Source organism: Cloeon dipterum, chromosome X, assembly GCF_949628265.1.
Source record: "Cloeon dipterum chromosome X, ieCloDipt1.1, whole genome shotgun sequence".
Classification (NCBI taxonomy): Eukaryota; Metazoa; Arthropoda; class Insecta; order Ephemeroptera; family Baetidae; genus Cloeon; species Cloeon dipterum.
The window spans coordinates 18,269,139-18,286,576 of record NC_088790.1 but is presented as its reverse complement, the minus strand read 5'-3'; the positions used below and the strand labels follow the sequence as shown (position 1 = coordinate 18,286,576).

The following is a 17,438-nucleotide window of genomic DNA, read 5'->3' as shown; positions in this document are numbered from 1 at the left end:
TTTGCGTGCCTGGAATATGCAAATCCTGCGCAAAATGCAAATTTCCGCTGGCACTAGAGACTGCTCAGAGAAATTAATTGGTTTGTGGCGGGAGCTCTGTTCAACAGCTATCCAATGAAATGTATCAATCAAATTTAGATTGCGAATTTTCGCCTTGTAAGCTTGGTTTTAAGCACACACTATTGAGTGTTTAATCTGTAAGCCTTAACAAATATTTACCATGTTAATTATTCCACTGAATCAATAAATTTGATCAGCTAATCGATTATGATATTTCCAAGCCATACCTCTATACTCCTGCTTGTTATGGCAATCTCAATTTTTCAATGATAAAAAATTATAATATATTTTATCGACAGTCACCATTTTTGCGTCGCTGATCGAAATATCGTGTACTTTTGAACCTGATCCACTTTTATTCCATTTCGCAAAGACTCCCTATAATCCATTCAGTTCTAATGAAAAATAAATTTCCCTGGTTTTAAATGTAAATCAAGCTCCGTATATAGTCTAATAAATTAGCTTTACAATTTCAAGACGTTCAGGCGAATAATTGTTCTCCTTCAGTACCTTTGATGATGAGATGAAAAGTCCTTACCGTAAATTAATTTTGTACTTTTGTATGATTCACACGCTTTATAATAAATTAAGAAAACGCATAATTTACTCGAGTTGATAAGTTCTCAGAGAAATGACGTCTTTTGCGCTGGTTCCAGAAAATTCATTTACACCAAGCCATTCCATCTCCATTTCAGATGATGGCTTATTTAAATTATAGCTTTAACACGCGCTTCTGGCATGTACGTGAGTAATAAGTCAAAGGCACACGCAGCAAATGTTATGGCAGAGACGAGGCGCGTAAAGGGCGTGTAAATTTTGCACTCTTTATGTGTTTCTTGTTCCGCTCATCCAATTTTGCACGTGCGTATCCCTCTCATATTTTATACGAAGTCACCTCCGTTGTACGCAACTCCATAAAGTTTTTTCCTCTTTTTGTTTCAATAATAAATCAACATCATTACCATAACATTCACGGCCAAAGGAAATAGCTCTGGCACGAATTCGTAAAACGTTACCGCCAGACTGTATATAGGTGCCCTGCGAATTGTTTAAGAAGACGCGAGACCTTCATGCGCGCGAGACTGCAAAATTCCGTATAACAATGATTTATGGACTGAACACGAGAGAGACCGTCTTTTTCCGGAAAAAGAGTGTGTGTTGCGGCTCTTCTTGGAAATATATAATATATTCTCTATATAGTTGTGCGCACGAAAAATAAGCCGCCGAATCCGAATAAACGGGATGGTAATTTAAAAGAGGCAATAAAGCTCCACGAAGGGAACAAATTTATCTTGCCAAAATATACCCATTAAAAGGTTAATTTAACATCCCAAGACGTGAGAAACTGTGTTTGATTTAGATATTAGGGTAAGTGAAAATAATTAAATATTTTCTTGCGTTTTACTATAGGAAACCAACAATGTGAGATTTTTTTTCTATTTTCATAGAACTTAATTTACTTTTTTTTAATGGTTCTCATGCTCCCTAATGAGTGTTATAAAAATTTCAAATTTTTTATGTTTAGATTAAAGATAATATATGTGTCCCAAAGTTACACTTTGACAGGGCCTTGGAATTCAATAATCAGATTGGTAATTTCAATTTAAATATTTCTCGCTATCTGCTCTTCTAAATTTAAATCAATTAATTTTCTGTCCCTTTTCCAAAATCGAATCATTCTTGACTGAATAAACTTGAAGTGTAGATTGCTACATAAGACTTGATATATGATTTGAACCAGCATACGTTAGGTCGCAATCTATATAAGCATATGTCAAAGCAATGAAGAGATATTTTAGCATTTCGGAGATCTGTTTGGAATGCCTTGGTGTGCGGGGTGATGAAAAGATGGCCACAATTTGCCCAAGCTCGCTCTCTCTCTCTCTCTCTCTCTCTCTCTCTCTCTCTCTCTCTCTCTCTCTCTCTCTCTCTCTCTCTCTCTCTCGCTGTGGCCCCATATGCTATCCACTCGGTGGTGATATTGGTACCTGGTTAGCTCATAGCTCACAGCCCACACTATATGGTGCTCAGCATATATAGACTAAAAAAATATTCAATCTGACTTACGTTGGGTCCACCACTTTCATAATCCAAAATAGCTAGAAATTTGAAGGTGCAAGTGATTTTTTATTTGCCGCTTTAAAAAATAGGGGAAGCAAATTTTTAGTGATTATTCTAAAAAAATGATTCTTCTTATGAAATAAAATTAAATATGATTGATGTATCCTTTATTAAAACTTCCATATCAAGAGCAAAAGTATCACAAAATGTTTATTTCCTTACAATTTAAGAATTCAATTCAAGAACCATAAATATGACTCAGAAATGGTATATAGCATATAAAAGTTATATTATGCAATCTTCATTCATTTAAATATAAATTTACACAAAGAATTACAATATTTTGCAGGCACATTTTTGACACAATACATGTGATAGAGTGCAAAAGCAGTCTTCAGGCTTCTGGTCAGCAGAAGGGGAAAGGCGGCTGGGGGGCGAAAAAGGCGGCCGACGGAAGCAGCAGGGCTGGCGGAAAAAAAGCGGCCGCGGCGGCGGCCAGTGAGTGGTGGGCGGCCGCCTGCTGCAGAGCCTTCTGGTGGGTGCGCGCGTGCTTCTTCAGGTGGTCTTTGCGGCCGAAGCGTTTTCCACAGGTGGCGCAGGGGAAGGGTCGCACGCCCGAGTGGATCCGACGGTGGCGAGTCAGCTCTTCGTTTCGTGTAAACGCTTTGCCGCAGCCCTCGTGTGGACATTGGAACGGTCGTTCTCCTGTGGGCAAATCAAATATTTTGTTCTACAATTAAATAAATATACCACGAATAAGTTAAAATTAAATATTGGCCTTTGAAGGAACCGAAAATTAAATTAACCCAAATAAGTATCAAGATGAAGAGTTGCTATATTGAAAACTTCAATTTTTGAGGCGTGGTTTTATATTTTTTGGCACATGAACAGCGGTTTTCTTAAATTTTTAATTGTTTAGAGTTCCAACAACCGACCTGAATTTCAGCTAAATAAATTCAATTGTTCCTACCCTAAATTTGCATTATTTTCTCTTTTGCAAAAACATTATGCAAATGGTATTGATACTGTTGAATTCAATAAAATCAACGAGTCACAATCCTTGAATCGAACACTCACGTTTTTATTGTATCTCAAACGACCAAGTGAGCTATGGTGAATGAATGGAAAAAATCGTAAATGACTGTCGAAGGAGCAATAAATTTGACACCGTTTAAAAGGCATTCGGACACAAAAGTACCCTCTTGAAAGCCATCGCTGCTCTCTTTCCTCTGATAATGCAGCAGGGATGATTGATTTTAACTGAGAGAGGACAAAATGCTACAATGAAAACGAGAAGACTCTCCTCTGCAGCAGTTCTCCCTTCACATTTTTTTCTTTCTCTGCCGTCGTGCGACGCGGGCTCAAGTACAAAAAAGAAGAGAATTTCCTTTGGCACAATAGAGGCCAAAGAGCGGAGAAGAGACGTTCTATTCGTGAATTACCATTCAACAAGAGTCGAAATTGGAATCTTTTTCTCATCTTCTTTTACTGTATGTGATGAAAATTTTGCTAAATTGGATAACGGGAATTTTTAAATTTTTCTTTTCTGGAGAGCGAATTATTAAAAGATTCCAGCACTGCATATTATTTGCGAATAAGTAAAATTAAAAAATATCGATACCTGTGTGTTTTCAATATTTGTATTACTTGTATTAAGGGAAACTTAAAAATAACTTATTTCCATTTTGGCTAAGTGCGGCGAGAGATTATTCAATGTAATTTATCGTTAATGCACTATTTTGCTAGCTCAGTTTCCATTTCTTGCAATTGTTTCCTTTTAAATGTTGCATACTATATGTATATTTTGCAAAGATTAAACAAATACAAATAAAAAATATTTTAAAAGCTTAACAGTATCTATGCTAAATCTATTATTAATTCAGTCCCTACGAAAGGCACCATATCCTACTTCATTAGCAGAAGTTGGCGATACGTCCTTTGCGATGGTTACTCACTCCTGCTCAAGGTTGTACTCGCAATTACATTTTCCATTTTTAGCGCGGCACATCGTGTAATTTACTGCGCTTACGTCGGAGCTTTTAATTATTCGCGCGCTCTTAGCCATAATTCAGCACATCTGCAGACGAGCAGTTTAATCCGCTGAGCGTGTAATTAGAGCGAACAAGCTCCTGAATTTCTAACTCCAGTGTCGCACCTTTTTTTGTAAAACCGTACAGCTCAACAACTCGGGAGCACTTATACTAGTTTTAAGTTTAAAAAAAAGAGTAGCAGCTCTTTATGGAATTATTTATGTTACTCCTGGAGAGCAGAGCAAAGCGAAAAGAGAGAAAAATAAAATGAGAGAGAGCAACTGTAATATGCCGGGGCACACTATATTTCTTTCAAACCATTAAAACGCGCAATGCAGCTTTTGCAAAAGTGAAAGAAAGGGAGAAACGCTCTACTTCGTTATTCGCGACTTCTTTCTCGTGTTCTATTTTTAATGCAATATATAAGGATAGACGGAGATCTTCAGGCTAAAGAATTAAACAGGCGTTTCCCGCGCTTTGCAAATGACATTAAATTACGTTCAAGCGTTAGAATAATTGGAGCGTAATATTTATGTTACAATTACACAGCAACTGCACATGAAATTAATAACTGCGACTGTCATTTCCATTTTTCTTAGCATCACAGCCACACATAGAAATGTCAAAATAGTTACTAAGATAAATCAATTTGAATATAAAATGGAAGCTAAACTATATAAACTAATTACATTATTCACTCTTAGTTAAAAATTGTCTCCTACCTGTGTGAATTCTAATGTGTCCTCTGAGTTGTCCATTATTGCTGAAGGCAACGTTGCAGTGTGGACAGCGATATTTTTTGGGCCTCTGCTTTCGGGCCCTAAGCCTGGCCAGGTCGGCAGGGCAGACAAGGCCCAAGCGGGCGAGGTCGGCGCGGCTCAGCTCAGCGTACAAATCGGCCGTGGATGGAAGCGACACAGGCGAAGGTGTCGGTACAGGACCTGAAATATCACGAGTATTTTAAGATTAGATACGTTTCATTTTCTAAAATAGAGAGAATTTTATCGAAGACCAATTTTATTTTAAAATATACCATGAAGTTAAATATGTACATTTTGATCAACCTCCCAGAATTAAAATAAATAAAGACGAAATCACCGGAAATTATTCGTTGAAGGTGTCATTTCTGCCAATTAGTTTCAGCTGTCAACTGCAGTCCAAATTCATGGAATATTAAAACATAGTAAATTTATAAGTCCATATCTAAACAAATTTCAAACTGTATATAGATTGAGAATATGAATTTATTCTGTTCAACCATACCCATGAAAACAAGGCTATACATAAGTTGGCAGCCAAAACTAGCAGGCAAAACAAGAGCCGACTTTTTACGAGGAATGGTGGTTAAATTACTAACGATGGTTATGAAGATAAGATTCGTGGAGTGCCTTAGAAAATAGATCTTTGATGGCAATTAACAAAAATAATGTTCTAAATTATTTTCGGAAAATAAAATTTACATTGTAAAATGGAGCATAGTTGCTCTGCTGATCCGCAATAAAATCACTTTGAATCTAAAATTGAAATTCAATTATCAAGCAAATGTAAACGAACTTTGACTGGAGTTTTCAGTTTTGGGAGGCTGTACTGTCTCCGCTTGAGAACTGGTGGCCCCGTGAACTCTGTCGGGGCCCCTCTCGTCCCAGGGCCTGAATATGCTGGTGGCCTGCTGCACCGACTCGGCTGCTGCGGACATGATGCACATTTCTTGCTGGCTGCTCGGCCGTGGCCCAAGTAACGCTGACGCGCCTTCGTCGCACGAGTAGGCTTTCCGGGGGCTGCTAGGGGCTGGGGGCCGGCGTCTGTGACCACACGATTGGCGGGCCCGCCCGCCCCGTCACACCCCGCCCCGCGCCCCGGCCGACAATGGGCCCGCTTCCCGCCCCCCGCGCGCGCGGTTTCCACAGGCCCCTTTACACTCATTGAGCTGGGGGGCGAGTTTCCCATTCATCCCCCCGCTGCCTCTGGAGACGCCTTTTGTGCCATTGCCCCACAAACACACTTCTCGTTAGGGGATGCGTGCGCTATTGTGGCGCGGCCGAGCTTTTGACTCTTCGAGTGGCTGCCACCTAAGCATTCTCTGCGTCACAGATATACGAGGTGTGAATTGTAATCAAAGATTTAATTTATATTATATAAAATACACCTCCAATGTAAAACTTACTCTATTTTAAACAACAAAAATACTTTCGAATTTTTTGTTCTTAATATTTGAAGCTCGGATTTTTAAAAAAAAAATGGTTTTTTCTAATTAATGATAACAGTTTTTTAATTTTAAAAGAGTGAAGAAAGGTTGTAGGGTTCCAATACCGCTGTATTGAAGGTTCAAAAACAAAATTTAATGTCTCATTGTAATCTCCAGTACCGCTAAATTATTTCAAAATTTTATTTATTACAAAAGCAATGAAAATTGAAAAGAGTACAGCAAAGACTAGAAGCAATTTTTCTAAAGCTTTTTTAGCATCAGCTGTCAAAAGAGGGTATGCAAACGTCTTAACGGTAATAACACGACGGTTGCATAACTCTGATTCTAGCAGGCGGTTCTTATAGTTCTTTGGAACTGCCGTTTGCATACTAGAGAGAAAAATGCTTAAGGTGTTCCCATCCCTCTTCCATACTATGGGACGCACATTTCCCTTTAATTGACACGCGGCTCTGCGGGTGGCATTTCTTGTCTCGCAAGAGCTTTTTGCGGTAACGCCAAGCAAACTAGCTGCTGATGAAAAATTTGTTTGCAGAGCCGAGTGCTTTGGGGCTGCGTGCAAACTTTTCCTTCTTTTGCCCCTAGTCGAGACGACACAAACACAATTTCCCGCAAGCCACGTATTTCTTTTGCCCATTAATTTCTGCGGTTTGGGTGTTTATTTTCTGTATCTCAGACTCTTTGCCGAAATTTCTTCTGCCGGAATATGAAATAAAAATATATGCATGCTGAGCGCGTAGTACCGCTGGCATGAGGCGAGAAGGTGGAATGTTAGATTTGTTTACCTACAAAATGAAAACTCTAGAAAAGTCAATTTACTATTTTATATAAAAAAACTTCATGAGCAATTTAAATTTTTGCCGGGTCTTAGTTTTACTTTGCCCGTTTTTCATTTCATAGGAGGGTGCCCTGAATTTCTTTTCACAAAAAATGGAGTAAATCGTGGAGCTTATTTCAAACTTGTAAAAAATAGATTTAAAGTTGGGGTATTGAATAACCATACATGCTAAGATTTAGTGATTTGACGCAACCAAATATATAAATCACCAGTTAAATTCTGAGGCTAAGAAATGAATAAATCGAGCTTTGTGGTAAAATTGCAAGACGTGAAAACTTGTTCTCTTGTTCTTTTTATGCCAATACTATATATAAAAGTATAATCAGTAGCTCTGTAAGATTAGAAATCCCTGGGCGTTTTTCTTCCGCCTGATGGTCTGACTAATTGGCCAAGTTTGCATTCCGTTCTCTCTCTTTCCGAACAATAATTCATATTCGCGTATCGCGCCCTGGCACCGCTCGAGAGTAGCCGGAATGATAAACACATTTCACTGGAGGGCAATTTGGTGGAAAAGTTGCTGGCTGTTGTTCTTGCAGCCTGCGGGAGCAGTCTCACGCGCGTCGCCTGCTATAATGAATATTAAAGGCTGCATATGCTTCATCCTATATACATATTTTTAACTCGCCGGCCGATCTGGTGCCGCAGGCCGTTTTATTAAAAGTTTCTCATTCGATATTGCTCTCCTCTGTCTTCTCTTTGCCTTCTAGAGGCAACGATGACGATAATAATCCTCTTACGGAAAATCAATATGCTCTATGGCTCTCTCTGATAAAAACGATTTCTACTTAATGACTCCTTTCCCTTCGTTGACTTCAAAATTCAAACTGAATGTGTGTTAAATCAAGTTAAAGGTTTCAACATAAATCAAACAAGTTATTGCTTATAAAAGATAAATGTTATGCAGATTATTGTTATTTTACATTGATAATTATTTTGTAAATAAATTACATAAAAATAAAGCAATTTAAAAATGTTTCTCCAAAATGATCGTAAATTAAATTTTTAAATTACAACATGTTGTCCATTTATTGGTACAGTTGGTACAGTAACAAAGTACCCAAACACAATGTCTCTAATTTCTTTATAAGTACTTGTTTTTATTTGAAATGAGATGAAAACACACTATATATATATGCGGCAATTGATTGCACGTTTTTTTCTCTCGAATTGAGAGCAAATCGGAGTTGTGGTTTCAAAGAATTTTATATAATTATTGCTACATAGCACGATGGACAAGAGCCCGAGACAAGTGTTTTTTTTTTGCTGCTGGTAGAACGGCTTGCGGCCTGGTGCGCCCATGTTATCCGTTCGCGGTGTTATTGGGACCCGGGTTTCAGCATTCGTGCTAGTGCAGTGCGCGCCCTTCCCGGTCCTCCGGTCCTCGGACAGGGATAAAATGAGCAAAAAAAAAAAAAAAAAAAACGAGCAGCAAATTTTTTAATATTAATATTTTCAGAAAAAAACAGTCGTCGCAAAATCCGCACGTGCTCTGTGATATTATAGTCTTCTCCGTGCTAAATGGATTTATGCAACCGGGACGATTCTTCCGCACACTTTGCTTGCACGCTGGTGCATAAGCAAATATGCATCTCCGTTGGCCGTCGCTTATATAAACTTCCCATCGTTACGCTCTGCCGCAGCTAATTTAATTAAAACGTAATTACCTTTCGTGTAATGGATATGCACGGACGCCGCTGATGCGGCAGAGTTAATGAAGTTGGAATTCTGCTCTTCGTGCTCTTAATTGCGTTCCAAATGCAGATTTAATTTTCCCTCTGCGAGAGTGTTTGAGTGTACGTGTGAACACTTTTATGCACGTTAGAAGCTTAGAATATTGAAAAGATGATAATCAAACATAGTCATCGATTCAAGTTATCTTAAAATAAATTCATTTTTTGTGACGCATTCAAAATTGTGAAATTGCAAGGGTATTTAATACGGTCCAACCTTGATCATTTTGCGTATGTTTTACCCCAAATCGTAAATCAACACTTTAGCTTCGTATAGTGTTCACTTGTATTCCGCTGGTGCTCTTTTTTCTACAGCGTCTTATATGCCAAGCGCAAAATTTCGCCTTCTGATCACGAAATCGGCGTCGAGTCGGATGTCAGGAGGGCGAACGAAAACACGCACATCGGTCGAGGGAACTAGCGGTTAAAGGACGTGCCGCGGATTTGCTCAATGAAGAGTAGTATATGTGCACTGTTCATCATTTATATAAAAAAGGGTGAGGACAGTTTCGAAAGGCGATCCGGGTGGATAAGACTTTCACAAAGAGGTGGTCAAGTTTATTGTTTGAATAGGACGTTTCCGTGAACAGAATTAAGCAGCCTAAAATCTTCCAGAGCCGAAAGGTTTTGCAAGAATATTTTAGTAGGGTACCTCATTCTTCTTCATTTAAAAGCAAAATTAAATCTTGAGAAGAGCGTAGTAAATTATTTATTTAACTATTTTTGGCCTACTAGATTTATTAAGAGCCAAATTACAGTAAACCAATTGACACCATTATTTGTTAAAGGCTCCCGCAGGTCGCAACCAAAGGACAGAACTGTCCCACGTTTCACCGCCAGATTTGTCTCGGTTGCTCTTCCCTGCCTGCGACGTGTGCGTGATTTCCGCGCGCCGTCTTAACTTCTGCACATTTAATGTCGCCTGCGATTCACAGCAACACACATTTTGCTGCCTGTGACGGATGGAAATGCACGTCATGTCTTTCACCAACGACGCCATCCAGCCCGCCTTCAGCATTTTTTACGTGGAAGCACGAATGATGAGCGAAACGTGTCGCGCACGAGCTCCTCCGTGTCTACCGTTCTGTGTGTATAATTTAGAAAGATTATGTTGTGCCGATGTGCTACCGGTGACCAAATTAACCAAAGAGGGATGAGATTTCTAGTATGCTAGAGTTTATAATGAAAATTTGTTTTCAATTGTGGCAAGCAGTTTTCCTTCTCCTGACATATATAAAAGTTGTAAATTTATTTGCAAAATTAAAAATCCATGCAACACTGACTGTTTGTGAGTAGCTTTATCATTATTTAGGAAAATGGGAAAAATTTCATTAAACTTTTGGATGTGGGGATGAATGGGTTAAAGCTACCTTTAGCTGATTCGCAGTAAAATCATATAGAATCTAAATAATATACGAAAGAAACGGTCAGCTTATTAAAATTGTATTTCAATTAAAAGTAATAATTTTTTAAATATTTTAATCATTAATTTCATCGAGACGTTTGGTAATGCCATAAATACCTATTTTCTCCAAAATGTGATTTTTATAATTTCAATTGTGTGCCTTTATTTTGGAGAAATAAACTGAATTGATCAAGCATATGCTTGTTTGATTCCTGGCTTCGCTTAGGAAGTTTGACTAAAAATCCCACCTCCTAGCAGTGACCTGTCGCAGGAAAGCAGTGGCTGTGTTTCGGTCGTGCGCGGAATAACAACCCTGACTGGAAAATTCGCTGCCCCCCGATTCAATTTTCTCTTCTCTCGTAGGAATGAAAAGAGGACGTGGAAATTTGCTCTCTCCGTTGCTTTTTCTCTCTTTCTCGAGATTAAAAGTCCAGAGCACGCGGAGGGATCACACATCGTTGAAACGGAATTTCCGAGAATGCCGCATTCATATATTGCCGCACATCTTTATCCGACGCAAACCAGCAATCGAAAGGGGCCTTTCAAGCTTGCAGAAAAATATTTATGAAACTCTTGGTGATAGATAAATTCAATAAACGGAACTCTGCTAACATTTGTCAATGTGTCTGTCGATATAGCTGCGGCGTTAAAGGCAGCAGCAGTCGGCGGCCGGGGGACAAATACAAAAGGTTTCCACTTTCATTATGGCTAAATAGATGTATGGAGTGAGAGAGCGAACGCGTACACATTAACTGTATACACAAGCAGCACAGGCAGGGCTGGGGCTGGTTCTCTCTGGCAGCAGCCAGCCCGGGCCCAAGTGACGACAAACGAGCACCCCGCTGAGTGTAAAACGCTATTTAGCTCTGCATCCGATGACAATGAGCCTGCTCGCGGCTTGAATCGAGCATCGCACTCGTTCTATTTATTTGGCACTCTGCACGCATCCAATTGTTGCAACCGTCAGCATGGGCAAGAAATCAATGATTACTAAAAAGATACAAAACTGAACAACATGTTTATTTAATTGGTAAAAATTCCGCTTGATGATTTGCGTAAGTCCAATATTATGTTAAATTGAAGGAAAAAGTCAACAATCTAACTAACAATGGCAACGAAAATTAACTTTAACATAATATTAAAGCTTAAAAATATATAAAATTTCTTTAACTCTCAGAAAGCAACGCGAGACACTATGTTCCAATGTTAATAAACTAAGTACATAGTGATATGTGCAAAACCGAAAATTTTATGCTATATTTAATCTTAACTTAAATTTTGTAAACTTAAAACTCAATTCCAAGAACTAAATTCATGCAGTCTTTTAATAATTTGTTCACACGCTGGCTTAATTTTAGTCAAATTAGCTCACGATCGCCTACATTCGTAATGATGTGTGGTTGAAATCAAAGCATTCCTTGTTAAAGTAGAATTCCTGTTAGCAGGAATTCACCATCCAATTTTCCACCCGCTGCCCCGGTATTTCGTGTGGCCATGCGCTCTTGAACTTTATACAATGCAGTGTGTGTGTGTGAGTGAGTTTGCAAGGGGGTATCTGCTGTCCGTCCGTGTGATAAATACACCGTGTGTGTGTACACATCATGCATGTGGGCTCATTTCGTAAGCCATGAAGTGCTCGCCCGGCACATTTGCATGCTCGCAGGGTGACAAAAAGTGCTGTTTTTGACCGTCACCCTCTACTAACTGCAAGTTCGATTTAGATATGGATAGAGAGTGGCATGGCGACCCACCACAAAACTACAGCCGACGATGCGATGATGTGTACACGCTCGGTTGCCGTGGTTGAATCATAATTAATTAAGCTGTACTTGTCATCGATGCCAAATGGAAAGAATTCTCAGAGGGCCAGTGTGCTGCTCTCTCGGTGGGACGGTATTAATAGCAGACAGTGCGGGGAGAAAAACCTTGTTCTAGTTCTATATATGAACGGGGCCAGTAGTTGATTGTGATGCATATTGGACAATCCATGGGTTATTTTGTTTTAGTAATGAGAATTTCTCATAGAATTCACAGCATAAATATATCGTATTGACAACAGATATTGATAAATAGAGACAAATATTAACTTTTTTTAAATAGAAACTAAATATAGGGCAAAAATCTACTTATGTAAAATTTTTCTCAAAATATTTCTAGCTTTGAGGGAACTTTCCACCGGGAATGGTGTTGCGGTGGAAAATCCAACCTCACTTCCGCTCAAAACTATTTTGGCATATCGTCAGTGGATACTAAACACTGCAATGTTGTCTTTCAGACTAGTATGGCTGAACAGCAACTTTGCTGCGGGTTTTACTAACGCAACATTATTGGTGATTTTCGTCGCTCTTCTAGCAAAAGAGGTTTATTTTGTTATTCAGAAATGAAGTCTTTGATTAATTCATCACTCAGTGTCACGCAAGTGGAAAGCAGACTCGGGCAAAAAATGAGCTAATTTGTAAGTAAATTTTGTTAATGTCTATTCCTTTAAAATGTAAACTTCTAAAATATATTAGCAAATGTCAAAGTGGGAAGATTCACTCAGTACAGCTTGAATTTAAAACGGATGACTCTGACTAGAAGTAGCAGTGCTTTCAGTTTTGTAAGCGGTATTTAATCCGAAAATTTCAGCGAAAACTAGCAACAAACAAGTCAATCGTAGGAGATTTATCGTCAAGTGTTGCGGTTACTCAAAATGCTATAGTGAAGGAAATGTGTCAAAGAAATCAAAGTAAGCTGTCCTCGTGCTCATATTGAGGTAACTTTTTGATTTTCGATAACTATATACAGGAACAGAACGGTCGCAACCGTTTCAACCTCAGGTCGGTTGGTTGAAGTTGATATCGCAAAAAGAAAACTTGCATTAATAATATGTTTATAAATTTGTTTAATTGATATCCGCAGATCCCGAGATGAGGAATGATTTTAATGGTAATCACTTGTCTAGATCTTGACAAATTTCAACCCACATACCATGTTTGTATTTGTTAGGACCTTCTCAGAAATTAGTTCGCATTGGAGACATCACTTACAAATTTCCGAAGGAGAAGGTTACCCATGGAATATTTGTCTAGCTAATTTTAATTTTCTGGTCAGGCAACCTTTGAGGACGCCATGCAAATTTGCGGAAAAGATAACATGGAATTGACCTCATTAGATAGCCCCGAAGAAATGGGAAAGATATCGGACTACTTAGCCTACATAGGTTAAACATTTGTTCCCTATTTTATCATGCATTAGACAGTGATATTTCGTTAAATATATAATTTAAATAAATTTTTGTGAGGGAAGGTTAAATCACACGCAGGGCGAGTGGCAAGGTTTGCTCAGCAATGAGTAAATCCGGGCGTTTGCGACGATCGCTGATTTAAAATTCTCTGCAGCTAATACGTGGTTATTAATTTTGTTTTGGAGGTAAAGTACCGCTGATATGGCCTGCGGGGCTGAAACAGCAAGAGCGAGCGTTATTAAATTTTGTCCTTTCCAATTTTTCACTATTAGCTGACCATATTGAATTAATATCTACTCAGAGTAAATCCGTCTTCTCTATTTAAATTTAAAAAAGAACCTACCATGCGTATTTCTTGCTTTTTCTGTTTCATAATAATTTTTATGTTAGGACTCGCAGATAGTCCCTTGTTTACGTCATTGTCAGCTATCGATGGAAACGGGGAAAAAAGTTTCGGCAAATGGGGCACCGGCCCTCCACCTGGGGGTCCCGGAGAATGTGTTGTGCAGCAGAAGGGCGAAATGTACAACGCATCTTGTGAAGCAAAAAGTAATTTTGCTTGCGAGGCGAAAGAAGAGACTGAGGGGCTGTAGGTCATTCAAATGGTTTTTATCACAAAATTAATAATAAAACAATAATCAGTGGATTGGAATCATTAGCATCGATTGGAGATGGTTTAGTATTGAATTATTTGAACAAATTTTGTGCAAATTCTATGTTTCACAGCTGTCCTTAATTTTGTTGGGGGGAAAAACATCGTAGTGCCAAGTGAGAAAGCGGATGCTAAGCAGGCGGATAGCATTTGCAAAACTCAAGGTCTCGAGCTCGCTTCCTTCGACTCATTGACACAATTAGACTCTGTAAAAGATTTCCTCGGCGACATCGGTTAGAAATTATAAGCAAGATACAGTTAAAAATAACGAGTTTTAAGGCCTCTCCTCTAGCACTTTGATTACGTCGATGAAAAAAGTTACAAGTGGTGGCTCCGATTGGTTAGGCGACTTAGCATCTGCTTTGGTACCGCAAAATGATCCAGCGCAAGACGGAGAATGCCTAGGTCTGAATTCGCTGGGGCTGGTTGGCGTTACATGTGACATGGTTTCTAACTTTGTATGCCAGGCACCAGAACCAACGGCATCAAGTAACACGATCAGGTGACCATTTTTTTAGATGATAGCTGAAAATTCAATTTTACAACAATCTTTTCAGCTCATTTTTGCCCGTTTCTGAAGGTAAATTTGTTACTTAATTTATATTTTGACATGTACATCAAAAATAAAATATTTGTGCGTGAGAACTAAGGAAAAAATAATTTTAGCGGACCCAGTCACCATCAGCACTAATAGGAAAACAACAGTGACATCAACCACAAAAATAGCCTCTATATCCTTGCAGGATAATACAATATCAGTAACAACATCAGCTGAGCAAGTGTTAAGTTCTCCCATTTCCACCACAATGATGAAATCACCAGATGTAACAACAACTGAAGCAGAAGTAACTACTACGGCTACTGAATCAACCTCGACCGCGGCAACAACAACAACTGTAACAGGAACAGGAACAACAATCGGTGCAGACGTCACTTCAACTCTTTCCACTTCAAATGGAGTAGATTCCACAACCACAGCAACGGGTGGTACAACCACAGCGACTACAACCACAACGGGTGCAACCACAGCGGCTACAACCACAACTGGTACAGCTACAGTGGCTACAACCACAGCGGGTGCAACCACAGTGGCTCCAACCACAACAGGTACAACAACTCGTGCAACCACGGCAAGCACAACAACTATGACAACTACAACTCCTGGAGCAACTACTACAAAAACATCTACCTCAACTACCACAGCTGCTGCAACGACCACGTTAGTGGGTAAATTACGACGAAAAATTTAACGCATTTTCAAATGATGAGCATTTATCACAAATTTTTAAATTAGGTTCTTTCTCGAACAGTGGATCCAAGTTCTTACTTTCTACGGATAAGGTAATAATGTTCAAGTTCATTTGGTCGTGATTATTGAAATTTCGTGCGATATTGAAAGATGCTTTGTGACAGTGGCCCAAGTTGGTGCACTAGCAAGGGATACTCTATTCTATGCATTGCAAATGCTGCTGATTTCAAAAAAATTACAGACGCTTTGAAAGACACAGCAATAACAAGCGGTACAAGTTCAATTATTTTTCAATTAATGATTAAAAATACTCTAATTGTAGCACTGAATTACAATGGTGGAAAATTGACAATTGGTCTCAGGAAAGACATCACCAAAAATGTTTGGAAATGGGTCAATAATTCCCCTTTCGATCAGTCACAAGTAAAATGGTCTGCATTGCCATCGGACTCGGCGGGTTGGTGTGGTTCGCTTGACTCAACAGACCTTTCTAAAGCAACCACACATTGGATAACTGACCCTCAGAGAGTACTTTGTGAAAAGAAATAAAATTTATTGGAAATTACATTGAATAAATTCGGAACTCAATATCAGTTTTCAATATTCTGTTCCCTCACAATAATAAAATAAGAGGATTATAAGTACGTTGTCCGCTCGGCGTGGTTATTGAGACTTTGGTGAGCTCGGTGAGCTTATATCCCACGGAATATGCTGAGTAGATGAGGTTTAAACAAATGTAAAACAAGATTTTAAGGCTCAGATTTTTTGGGAAATTTCGAGATTATTTGCAAGTATGCGTCATTTAAACGCGATGGATACTATTCGTGTTAAAAAAATTCTTAAAAATTCATCGAACAAAAATTATGCCTCATTTTTAGATAGATATTTTAATTGGCATTTCCCATGTTTACCTCTGAGTATTGTGCTTTTTATCTAAAGAGGTCCTACCTGCTTCTACAACCTGTCAAGTGTTCTACCTAGAGCAAAAGAAAAGAGCAGTTTGAAATTGAAAGATCAAATTCCATTTTCCTAGCGCCAACGTTTTTACGATCAATTTCCGTACATTTCACACATCGGTCGATTTTATTGCTCCAAAGATCGCCAAATTCACCTCCATTTTATTTCCACCCTCTTTATTGCCTGAGCGAGCGAAACAAAAATAGACGGCGAGGTGTATTACCTGCTGCCATAAACGCACATGGCTGTTTCCCAACCGCGTCGACGGAAGGCGAATCTGCATTTGAACATGCGGGACCAAAATTGCTTTATTTACCCATCGACCACCACGAAGTGTGCCGGTTTTATTTTACGTTGTGTGCATTATTTTGAGCTTGGTAAAGAGCGTACACGCGCCGTAGGAGGATTTGAATTTAATTCACCGCAGAGTTGTTTTGGTGCTATAGCATGTCGGAATTATTAATGAGATGGACACTGGAAATGGAGGTTGCATGGTGGTCGATTTTCTTTTTTTCCTCTACTAGTTTGTGATATTTTAATGGGCCGGGAATACCGCCCGGGGAAATCCGATTTCACACGTCCAACGCAAAAGCTGTCACTTTTCTGCGTGCTCTGTTAAATAACAAATTTGAAAAAAATGCTGTATACATACAAAGTTAATTAAAATTTCCATGATCGCGCTTGACGTGATTCAAGAGAAGTAATAGAAGGAACTCCTCAAAAAGATCAATCTTTTATTCAAGCATCTCCTTCTATAGAAGGAGAAGGCAAGCAATCGAGTCTAATTCGTATAAATCACCGCCCTCACGACACCCTCACCTTTATTCAACACATGACGAACTATACACTATTACCGCAGATTACACCTTCTTTGCGGAACTGAAAGGAGCGGGGCGACAATAAATTTGACACACGTCGCGTTCCATCGGCCAGCAGCATTCCTTTTTTCTTCAGTATATATTCAATTTCATTCATGCTCCGGAGCAGCAGGGTGGTCTGCCGGTAGTTTATTTAAGCCGGCTGATTT

At 39.0% G+C, this 17,438-nt stretch overlaps 2 protein-coding genes and 1 long non-coding RNA gene across 3 annotated transcripts; 2 read left to right on the top strand and 1 right to left on the bottom strand.

The window, feature by feature from the left end:
* Positions 1-2,494: 2,494 nt before the first annotated feature.
* LOC135947081 (Krueppel-like factor 16) lies at positions 2,495-5,893 on the bottom strand. The gene is made up of 3 exons (XM_065495650.1): positions 5,706-5,893; positions 4,874-5,092; positions 2,495-2,826 (listed from the first exon to the last, which is right to left on the bottom strand). The coding sequence occupies exons 1-3, from the start codon at positions 5,854-5,856 to the stop codon at positions 2,528-2,530; spliced, it is 669 nt and encodes a 222-aa protein (XP_065351722.1). The 5' UTR covers positions 5,857-5,893; the 3' UTR covers positions 2,495-2,527.
* Positions 5,894-12,657: 6,764 nt separating this feature from the next.
* LOC135945541 (uncharacterized) lies at positions 12,658-13,051 on the top strand. Its single transcript, XR_010575435.1, has 3 exons — positions 12,658-12,782; positions 12,841-12,906; positions 12,956-13,051. It is a non-coding gene; the product is annotated as an uncharacterized LOC135945541 (long non-coding RNA).
* A 185-nt stretch (positions 13,052-13,236) lies between these two features.
* LOC135945365 (uncharacterized) lies at positions 13,237-16,014 on the top strand. The gene is made up of 12 exons (XM_065492997.1): positions 13,237-13,255; positions 13,316-13,374; positions 13,421-13,529; positions 13,944-14,142; positions 14,196-14,227; positions 14,280-14,438; positions 14,485-14,707; positions 14,763-14,785; positions 14,872-15,432; positions 15,500-15,546; positions 15,605-15,725; positions 15,777-16,014. The coding sequence occupies exons 1-12, from the start codon at positions 13,237-13,239 to the stop codon at positions 16,001-16,003; spliced, it is 1,779 nt and encodes a 592-aa protein (XP_065349069.1). The 3' UTR covers positions 16,004-16,014.
* The last annotated feature ends 1,424 nt before the right edge of the window (positions 16,015-17,438 follow it).

Excerpts from the sequence above, each read along its gene's own strand:
- LOC135947081 (XM_065495650.1), bottom strand. The coding sequence starts at position 5,856 with ATGTGCATCATGTCCGCAGCAGCCGAGTCGGTGCAGCAGGCCACCAGC. Across the intron at positions 5,093-5,705 it reads AACTGAAAACTCCAGTCAAA|GTCCTGTACCGACACCTTCG; the intron begins GTTCGTTTACAT and ends GTGATATTTCAG. Across the intron at positions 2,827-4,873 it reads ACACATTAGAATTCACACAG|GAGAACGACCGTTCCAATGT; the intron begins GTAGGAGACAAT and ends ATTTGCCCACAG.
- LOC135945365 (XM_065492997.1), top strand. Across the intron at positions 13,530-13,943 it reads GGACTACTTAGCCTACATAG|GACTCGCAGATAGTCCCTTG; the intron begins GTTAAACATTTG and ends TTTTTATGTTAG. Across the intron at positions 14,439-14,484 it reads AGATTTCCTCGGCGACATCG|GCCTCTCCTCTAGCACTTTG; the intron begins GTTAGAAATTAT and ends ACGAGTTTTAAG.